The sequence below is a fragment of the Ranitomeya imitator genome, chromosome 10 (genome assembly GCF_032444005.1).
Source record: "Ranitomeya imitator isolate aRanImi1 chromosome 10, aRanImi1.pri, whole genome shotgun sequence".
Lineage (NCBI taxonomy): Eukaryota > Metazoa > Chordata > Amphibia > Anura > Dendrobatidae > Ranitomeya > Ranitomeya imitator.
In genome coordinates this window covers 116,956,623-116,967,693 of record NC_091291.1, presented here as the reverse complement: position 1 = coordinate 116,967,693, position 11,071 = coordinate 116,956,623, and the positions used below count along the sequence as shown (strand labels likewise).

The 11,071-nt window shown below is 45.0% G+C and overlaps 1 protein-coding gene across 4 annotated transcripts in view; it reads left to right on the top strand.

Annotated features, from left to right (window-relative positions):
• The first annotated feature begins 2,326 nt into the window (after window positions 1-2,326).
• ACAP3 (ArfGAP with coiled-coil, ankyrin repeat and PH domains 3) overlaps window positions 2,327-11,071 on the top strand; it is a 142,790-nt gene continuing 134,045 nt past the window's right edge. For 3 of the 4 annotated variants that reach the window (XM_069741655.1, XM_069741652.1, XM_069741654.1), the window contains exon 1: window positions 2,328-2,642. In XM_069741655.1, coding sequence (XP_069597756.1) covers window positions 2,596-2,642 — 47 coding nt within the window. In that variant the 5' untranslated portion in view covers window positions 2,328-2,595. Of the gene's footprint in view, window positions 2,643-11,071 lie in introns of all 4 variants that reach the window. The other variant, XM_069741653.1, reaches the window with a different exon arrangement.

Here is an 11,071-nt window from a genome sequence, read left to right as displayed (position 1 = left end):
ACCTGCCCAATACAATGCCAACAGTGAAGCATGGTGGTGGCAGCATCATGCTATGGGGGTGATTTTCAGCTGCAGGGACAGGACGACTGGTTGTCATTGAAGGAAACATGAATGCGGCCAAGTACAGAGAGATCCTGGATGAAAACCTCTTCCAGAGTGCTCTGGACCTCAGACTTGGCCAAAGGTTCACCTTCCAACAAGACAATGACCCTAAGCACACAGCTAAAATAACAAAGGAGTGGCTTCAGAACAACTCTGTGGCCATTCAACCTGACGGAACTGGAGAGGATCTGCAATGAAGAATGGCAGAGGATCCCCAAATCCAGGTGTGAAAAACCTGTTGCATCATTCCCAAGAAGACTCATGGCTGCACTAGCTCAAAAGGTGCTTCTCCTCAATACTGAGCAAAGGGTCTGAATACTTATTAGTTATTACCATGTGATATTTCAGTTTTTATTTTTTTAATAAATTTTCAAAAATGTCAACATTTCTGTTTTTTTTTTTTTCAGTCAAGATGGGGTGCAGAGTGTACATTAGTGAGAAAAAAAAATGAACTTTTTTGAAATTACCAAATGGCTGTAATAAAACAAAGAGTGAAAAATGTAAAAGGGGTCTGAATACTTTCCGTACCCACTGTATGACCAGCAATTCATTTTTACATAGCGACACATATTTTATTCCTTTTGGGCATTTTCTGGGCATTTTCTTAGACTGGTTTTGGAGCATACGTGCCTGACAAAGACAAAGGACCTGATTAATAAAGACCGGCATTATCCACGCCAATCTCGATGAGGGGGCATGCTGGAGCCAAACCCTCCTGATTCATGAAGGAGTGCGCGCCTCTTCATGAATCTGCAGAGTCTGACGAGTGGCGTGTTCCTCCATGCACCACGCTAGAAATCTTGAGATTTTTGGCATAGGGAAGGCCATAGCTCATCATGAATTAGACATTTAATATGTCACTGAGGCTTTTGTATTTAATTATGAATTAGACAAGGTATGACATCCTGCCCCTGCTCCATCCATTTTGGGAGAAAAGCAAGAAATCGGCAACAGTCACAAAATGTTGACGCAACTCCGAGTTGCGCTTAAATTTTGCAACTTTTCAAATCTCACAGTGTGCACATATCCCTGCATTACTTTTCATGGCATCTGGCTAGGCATGGTAGGTAATGTTGGATCAGTCAGTAGCATATATGGCCACGTTGGGTCAAATGCAGTCGCTGGGTATAACACCTCCTGCCATGTATCAGCATCTAGTGTTGGACTAGATCATAATAATCTCTCTATTCCCATTTTTATTTGTGCTGACACATTCTTTTAGGAACGCTTTCTGCCAAAGACAATTTACTGACAGAACCGAGCTGTGAGACACTGTGAGGCTGACATTTGGTGGTTTTGCTGATGGCGTCTGTCAGGGACTCACAATACAGCACGTTTAGTATCGGTGGCGCGCCTCTAGGTGCCAGAATGGGATGCAGATTGCGGCATCTCGTTTTACACTCTTTTATTATGTATTTTAGACACTTTTTTCCCATCTTCAGTGAAGAGAAGCTTGGCTTACAATGCACCACAATGTAGGCGCAAAAATGGAGCAAACTAGGCCAAATAGGAAGTGTAAAACCGGAGAAAAAGATGCACGCTCCGGGCCTAATAATTAGAAGAGATGCTGGGGACGCCTCAGGTAGCAAAGAGGGTGGCAGGCTCTGGTCTGGCAGCCAAGGACTACCAACATGGCCGCTGGACTAGGGTAGTGCCAAGCTTTTTGGTCAACTCTAATAGCCACACAGTTCTGCCGCCATTATAACATGTAGTCACCAATTTACAGCCATTTTTTTAAAATCTGGTGTCAGGTCTGAATTTCACAGGTATATTTGTGAAATGATAAACGATCCCTAGCTGTGACAAGCTAATTATATACGTTTGCAGGTGACAGGCTGTGTGTGAGTTTGCAGACGCTCCCTGGCGTTGAGTTTGCAGACGCTCCCTTAGCAGTGACAATCTGTGTGTGAGTTTGGAGACGCTCCCTAGCAGTGACAATCTGTGTGTGAGTTTGCAGACGCTCCCTGGCAGTGACAGGCTGTGTGTGTGAGTTTGCAGACGCTCCCTGGCAGTGACAGGCTGTGTGTGAGTTTGCAGACGCTCCCTGGCAGTGACAGGCTGTGTGTGAGTTTGCAGACGCTCCCTGGCGGTGACAGGCTGTGTGTGAGTTTGCAGACGCTCCCTGGCGGTGACAGGCTGTGTGTGAGTTTGCAGACGCTCCCTGGCAGTGACAGGCTGTGTGTGAGTTTGCAGACGCTCCCTGGCAGTGACAGGCTGTTTGTGAGTTTGCAGACGCTCCCTGGCAGTGACAGGCTGGGCTGTAGCCGGCAGTAGGAGTCACGCTCGGATCCCAGGGAGGGAGCTCAGTCCCGGGCATTGAGCCGTGCGATCCTCCGGTGCCGCCGTCCCCGATCGCTGGATTGATGCTCTATTGTTGGGATCTTGTGCTCTCCATGCAGCATCGCGGTGTGCGCTCCTGATCCTCCTGCCTCCTCCATCATCATCCTCCTGCCTCCCGCATCCTGCAATGCACTGAGCACCGGAGCCGCAATCATGACCGTGGATTTCGAAGAATGTATCAAGGATTCTCCCCGATTCCGGTGAGGAGTGTATGGATCTAGTAGATCACAGTGATCTGTTATCACTGACATTGACATCGTGTACACTGCGGGGCGTCTGCTGTGCGGCTTCTATAGCGAGCAGTGCGGGGTGTGTCTATGATATATGTATGATATATATATATATATTTGTAAATATAATTGTGTGTTTTATTATATATAAATAATATATACAGTTCGCACTGTGCTCCAGGTTGGACTGATCGCCTCTTATACATTATCCATTTCCTCACTGATTTTATTTTTTCTTACTCCTTTCAAAACCCCAAATCTTAGGTGTCCCCGCAGTCCACCCCGGTAACCTATTCCCGTCACAGGAAGCTGAGATAGGGGGATCTGTTTGGTTATGGCGATTGTGTGTGTGTGTGTATATATATGGACCCCTAAAAATATATATATATATATATATATATATATATATATATATATATAGGGAAGGACCCCTAAAAAAAAAAAAAAATATATATATATATATATATATATATATATATATATATATATATATATATATATAGAAGGACCCCTAAAAAAAAAAATATATATATATAAGGACCCCTAAAAAAAAAATAAATATATATATATATATATATATATATATATATATATACCCCTAAAAAAAAAAATATATATATATATATATATATATATATATATATATACCCCTAAAAAAAAAAATATATATATATATATATAGGGAAGGACCCCTAAAAAAAAAAAAAAAATATATATATATATATATATATATATATATATATATATATATATATATATATATATATATATATATAGAAGGACCCCTAAAAAAAAAATATATATATATATATATATATATATATATATAGAAGGACCCCTAAAAAAAAAATATATATATATATATATACCCCTAAAAAAAAAAATATATATATATATATATATATATATATATATATATATATATATATATATATATATATATATATATATATATATATATATATATATATATATATATATATAGGGAAGGACCCCTAAAAAAAAAAAATATATATATATAATTTTTTTTTTTTTTTTAGGGGTCCTTCCCATTTTGTCCCTTCCCGGCCCATCAGCAGAATGGTAGATGCAGTGAGATTAGGGAGCAGGACCCCGTCGTCCGCTGCTGTCAGTGGAGGGGTGCTGGGAATTCCCATAGGAATGAATAGGAGGTCACTGGTGGGCGCAGGTCCGGGCCCCGTCCTGGAGGCAGGTGCTGGTCACGTTGGTGGGAGCCCCTTCTATACCTGGATGGGTTTCCGTTCCATCATCGCCCCCATTATCTTGGCGCTGTTATGGGGTACAGCTGAAGGTTTTAGGTGCTGAAAAAGGGGCTTTATCTGATAAACTGGAATACTCCTATGATGACCCCAGAAATGGGGGGGGGGGGTGTCGTGGTTTATGGATTGGTGGAACTTTTTGTCACGTTCACCTTTCTTTTCTTTTTTTTTTATAATTGACTACTGCTGATGACGGATCCGCAAATGTAGCTCTCCATCCATTCCCAAACTACAACTCCCAGCAATCCCACGCAGCGTCTCACAAAGCTGGGTGATGACCAGTATTACACACAGGCAAATTAATCAAGTGGAAACCGCCGGGAGAAACTCTCCGTCTCTGATTGCTTAGTACGAATGTTGCATTATTTTTTTTTTTTAAGCGGTTTTTGGAAGAATGGATTTTTTTTGCAGCCTTTTGATTGGACGGCGTCTAGTTTTTGGAGCGGATTCCATCAGGATCCACTTCAAAGAAGTGACATGAGCGTTTTTCAAACCCTTTTGGGGAAGGGGGGGGGGGGGGGGGGCAAAAAAACACAAAAAAAGTGGATTTCCTAAAGAAATTTTTAGGAAGAGTTTTCCAAGCAATTTTGAAGTGGGATCTACTCCAAAAAAAACTCCTCTTGATCATCACCTTAGCGCCGCTCCGTGCTGATTGGATTTTCCATCCAGATTAGAGGATGAGATTGTATACAAATCCTTAACGTGACCAGAGCTGCGTTTTTTTTTTCCCATGGATTTTACTTTTTCCAGTGAACGGGTGACATTTTCTGTAAATTTGCAGCATTTCTGCGTTTGGTGCTGATTTTGCGGATGACGTCCGCTTAGGCCAGATTTCCTCCTTTTATTATGGATCCAAGTCCCGACCCAGCTGGAATCTATGAAGGTTCTGGTTCTGGTCTGAAGACCCCCGTTTAGGTCCGGACTTGTTTGAGGTTATCTTTGTAATCTAGGGCGCAGTGCTCCGTTAGGTTGTGGATTTCGTCCAGCTCTAGTGATGGAGACCCTCTCAGCGAGGCCGGCGGCGGGGCTCGCACATATGGACTCGGTTTGGAACAGTGGATCCCCCCCCCCCCAAACATTTGCGGAAAGATGTTTTTCAGTGAAGTGGAAACTGAGGTCATCTCGACATCCAGAATGAACTAGCGGCCATGGATGTGTGTAGGAAAGGCAGGAGGAATTCCAGGAAGCGATGAGTGACGACTTACGAAATGTTAATATTGCCGGTGCCGGACCTGTATCCGATAGAATCCCTCCTGAAGAAAGCGATCCCGCTGACCTTACTATCGAGATCGCGGACCATCCATTGCGTCAACTCCATTCCTTCAGCCTTAGTACCAAGATGCCTCCGCTAACCGATCGGCACAAGAATCGGGGTCCTGACTCTGCGGGACCATGGAACGGTATTATTAGTATTTAGAAATTTCCAGGAGGAATAACAGAGGGACAGCGCAATGTAAAGTTCTAAGAAAAGGTGTTCCATTGAAAAGACTTATGAGAGAGCCGGCAAGTCCGCTATAACTATATCTAATGGACGGAGAACATGCAGCTCCATCCATACCATGGCCACGGCAGAGAAACCCACTATAATGGGGTCATCAGAGCATCGATCTCGGCGTCCCAGGCTGCGGAGGGGACAGTAGTATTTACTTGCGCCCCTTCAGGTCTCATTTACCACATCTGCTATGTAAAGAAAGGCTATGTACACAGCTCTGTCCATAAAGACGTGAACAAGCAGGGGTTCTCTGTCATCTGCTGTTCCTAAAACTGGCGTTTTGTAAGCTGAAAAATAAATATATATTCATTGTCTATGAGACTGATGGAGAGGGCTGAGGGCACTGTGCCACTATTCCCATAGAGAATGAGTGGGGCGGAGGCCGAGCATGAGCACTTATTTATCCCCTCTCTGAGACCCCCAGTGATTCTGAGCTCTGCAGAATAAGTGCTCATGCTCGGCCTCCACTCCACTCATTGTCTATGGGACGGCCAGGAATAGGAATGGCTCGCTCAATCAGTCCCATAGACAATTAACCTTTTCTAAGTACCCGCTTGATCCCTATCTTTCTATCATTGATGCACAGGATACAATTGCCCCCATTAAATATTGGTGCCAATGAAAGTTGTTTTTTTTGCCTTTCCCTAATGAACTTTGATCCTATTTTTTTTTTGTAAGTGCGACCATCTGTCTTCTACAGGCACTTTTGGAGGGGGCGCCCTTGCGCCTATTGGTTTGGATGGGATGGAGCACGTGTCCTACGTTCCCTTTTGTCAGCAGTGGGAGGAACACGCTGTATCATCCCTTTATATGCAGCGTGGCGTGGCGGGAATATTTAGGATGACTGCATTGAGTAATAGACATATTTTAGGTGTTGGTTGGATGCCGGACAATGGGAGCGCACACGTTGTAGGTGTGTGATCGTCTGCCTCGTGGCGTCTGGGCAGGGACTCGGCATAACCAGCCTGAGTGCTTCCCATGTATTATTCATGTAGGAGCGCTCAGACGGCATAAAGTGCAGCCAATGCCATAATGGTGGGTTTTACGAAGCTCCTGGATGGGGGCTCTTCTATATGCGTGTGGCTTTGCCTTTACTAGTTATGGAGGATAAAAAGCATCTTGGCATTAACCCTATTATCATATTTGCCATCACCATTTAGAATCTGTATTGGGATGAAGGGGTTAATGCCGCTCGTTGATTTTTTTTTTTTGGGTGTCTTTGTGCTTGCATTGTTTGCATGGATCCTCCATAGAACGCTGCTGTGTGTAAATGGAGGGGTGCTCGTCCTCTGAGAGGCCGGGGGGAGACAGATTAGGGGCTGTCACGCATTTACATGTTCTGATCATAAAGAAATGGGGGCTGGATGGTAGGTCACATATTAAGGGGGCGACTTGCCCCTCTGCAGATCATGAACTGACTCCATACAGGGCGCTACAAATGAATGTAGCAAATGACATTGGACAAGGTAACATTTAGGGTTTCCTATGATTGTCGCACACAATTTAAAGGGGGTTGACCCATCAATAAGATAGGTGATAACGCTATGATTGGTAAGGGTTCGACTCCTGGGACTCCCACCGTTTATGAGAACAGGGGGTCTCCAAGTCTGAATGGAGCGGTAATGAGCGTGTGCGACCACTGCTTCATTCACTGCCTATAGGAGTGGTGGTCGCACATGCTCACTACCGCTCTGTCACACGGGGGAATTTGGGTCTTCAATTCCCAGGATTGATAGATATACAGGTCCTTCTCAAAAAATTAGCATATAGTGTTAAATTTCATTATTTACCATAATGTAATGATTACAATTAAACTTTCATATACCGTATATACTCGAGTATAAGCCGACCCGAGTATAAGCCGACCCCCCTAATTTTGCCACAAAAAACTGGGAAAACTTATTGACTCGAGTATAAGCCTAGGGTGGAAATGCAGCATTTACCGGTGAATTTCAAAAATAAAAATAGATCATTATTTCCCCATAGCTGTGCCATATAGTGCTCTGCACCGTTCATATTTCCCCATAGGTGTGAACCATATAGTGCTCTGCACCGTTCACTGTGCCCCATACATAGCTGTGCTGTGCCATATACGGTGCTCTGCACCGTTCATTGTGCCCCATAGCTGTGCTGTGCCATATACGGTGCTCTGCACCGTTCACTGTGCCCCATAGCTGTGCTGTGCCATATACGGTGCTCTGCACCGTTCACTGTGCCCCATAGCTGTGCTGTGCCATATACGGTGCTCTGCACCGTTCACTGTGCCCCATAGCTGTGCTGTGCCATATACGGTGCTCTGCACCGTTCATTGTGCCCCATAGCTGTGCTGTGCCATATACGGTGCTCTGCACCGTTCACTGTGCCCCATAGCTGTGCTGTGCCATATACGGTGCTCTGCACCGTTCATTGTGCCCCATAGCTGTGCTGTGCCATATACGGTGCTCTGCACCGTTCACTGTGCCCCATAGCTGTGCTGTGCCATATACGGTGCTCTGCACCGTTCATTGTGCCCCATAGCTGTGCTGTGCCATATACGGTGCTCTGCACCGTTCACTGTGCCCCATAGCTGTGCTGTGCCATATACGGTGCTCTGCACCGTTCACTGTGCCCCATAGCTGTGCTGTGCCATATACGGTGCTCTGCACCGTTCATTGTGCCCCCTAGCTGTGCCTTATACGGTGCTCTGCACCGTTCACTGTGCCCCATAGCTGTGCTGTGCCATATACGGTGCTCTGCACCGTTCACTGTGCCCCATAGATGTTCCACATAAATTTGTGCCGCCGCTGCCGCAATAAAGAAAAAAAAACACATACTCACCTCCCTTGATTGCAGCTCCCGGCGTCTCGTTCCGGCGCCTCCATCTTCCCGGCGTCTCTGCTCTGACTGATCAGGCAGAGGGCGCCGCGCACACTATATGCGTCATCGCGCCCTCTGCCTGAACAGTCAGAGAGCAGAGACGCCGGGAAGATGGAGGCGCCGGCCGGGAAGATGGATCGGCGCCCGGCGGCTGGAACGAGGACAGGTGAATATGCTATACTTACCTAGTCCTGGCGATCCTCGCGCTGTCCCCTCCTGTCTTCGGTGCCGCAGCTTCTTTCTCTATCAGCGGTCACCGGCACCGCTGATTAGAGAAATGAATAAGCGGCTCCGCCCCTATGGGAGGTGGAGCCGCTTATTCATTTCTGTAATGAGCGGTCCCACGTGACCGCTGAAGAGAGGAAGAAACTGCAGCGCCGAAGCCCGTGGGACGGCAGGGACAGCGCGAGGATCGCTGGGACTAGGTAAGTATACCTCAGCGCCCTCAGCCCCTCACCTGCCGACCCCACCGCTACCGTGACTCGAGTATAAGCCGAGGGGGGCACTTTCAGCCCAAAAATTTGGGCTGAAAATCTCGGCTTATACTCGAGTATATACGGTATTATAGATTCATTATCCACCAACTGAAATTTGTCAGGTCTTTTATTGTTGTAATACTGATGATTTTGGCATACAACTCCTGATAACCCAAAAAACCTGTCTCAATAAATTAGCATATTTCACCCATCCAATCAAATAAAAGTGTTTTTTAATAACAAACAAAAAAACCAACAAATAATAATGTTCAGTTATGCACTCAATACTTGGTCGGGAATCCTTTGGCAGAAATGACTGCTTCAATGCGGCGTGGCATGGAGGCAATCAGCCTGTGACACTGCTGAGATGTTATGGAGGCCCAGGATGCTTCAATAGCGGCCTTAAGCTCATCCAGAGTGTTGGGTCTTGCGTCTCTCAACTTTCTCTTCACAATATCCCACAGATTCTCTATGGGGTTCAGGTCAGGAGAGTTGGCAGGCCAATTGAGCACAGTAATACCATGGTCAGTAAACCATTTACCAGTGGTTTTGGCACTGTGAGCAGGTGCCAGGTCGTGCTGAAAAATGAAATCTTCATCTCCATAAAGCATTTCAGCCGATGGAAGCATGAAGTGCTCCAAAATCTCCTGATAGCTAGCTGCATTGACCCTGCCCTTGATGAAACACAGTGGACCAACACCAGCAGCTGACATGGCACCCCACACCATCACTGACTGTGGGTACTTGACACTGGACTTCAGGCATTTTGGCATTTCCTTCTCCCCAGTCTTCCTCCAGACTCTGGCACCTTGATTTCCGAATGACATGCAAAATTTGCTTTCATCAGAAAAAAGTACTTGGGACCACTTAGCAACAGTCCAGTGCTGCTTCTCTGTAGCCCAGGTCAGGCGCCTCTGCCGCTGTTTATGGTTCAAAAGTGGCTTTACCTGGGGAATGCGGCACCTGTAGCCCATTTCCTGCACACGCCTGTGCACGGTGGCTCTGGATGTTTCCACACCAGACTCAGTCCACTGCTTCCTCAGGTTCCCCAAGGTCTGGAATCGGTCCTTCTCCACAATCTTCCTCAGGGTCCGGTCTCCTCTTCTCGTTGTACAGCGTTTTCTGCCACATTGTTTCCTTCCAACAGACTTACCATTGAGGTGCCTTGATACAGCACTCTGGGAACGGCCTATTTGTTGAGAAATTTCTTTCTGGGTCTTACCCTCTTGCTTGAGGGTGTCAATGATGGCCTTCTTGACATCTGTCAGGTCGCTAGTCTTACCCATGATGGGGGTTTTGAGTAATGAACCAGGCAGGGAGTTTATAAAAGCCTCAGGTATCTTTTGCATGTGTTTAGAGTTAATTAGTTGATTCAGAAGATTAGGGTAATAGGTCGTTTAGAGAACCTTTTCTTGATATGCTAATTTATTGAGACAGGTTTTTTGGGTTATCAGGAGTTGTATGCCAAAATCATCAGTATTAAAACAATAAAAGACCTGACAAATTTCAGTTGGTGGATAATGAATCTATAATATATGAAAGTTTAATTGTAATCATTACATTATGGTAAATAATGAAATTTAACACTATATGCTAATTTTTTGAGAAGGACCTGTAAACTTCTCTTCCCCATCCATTGCCCATTTTGTACTGCTTTTTGGGTCTGTCGCTGGTCTCTCCTTTTCCTCTTCTAGTGCGCTCACTTTTTGGCTGGCAGAGGGGCAGCGGGGTATTGGAGGGTGACTACTTACTGTTATCATTTTTACCGCACACCCTCTGTAAAATATACAACCCCTTTAAGTCAATGGATAGTATAGCTGCACATTCTTATATCCACTGCTCTGCAGTACTTGCGTTATACAAATTGTCTATAGATGAACCAGAAGGATCAGGATGAACAGCGTTATATCAAATTGTTGCTGTTTATGATATTGTGGGAAATCTAATATGTAGGGGCTCCTGGAATAAGGTTTTTGTTCTAATTTAGATTTACATTTCTCCAATGTTATATATTTTTTTTTGATCTCTGAAATTTTTCCAAAAAGTAGTTTCTGTAATTCTCACCCTATTCGTTTTAAGGGTAAGTCTTTATTAGATCAGGGCAATAATGAAGCGTGTATTTGGGATCAGTCTAATATGTCCAGGAACTCTCCTGATGTGCATTCTCCTTTATTGGCATTCTGCCAGCACAATAAGTGCTGGAGCCTCCATTCACTTCACATTGATCCAGGCATTTTCAAATGGCTGTGATCTGAAAGCCTACCCTGCCGTTATGGTTGTATGTGGGTTGACAGA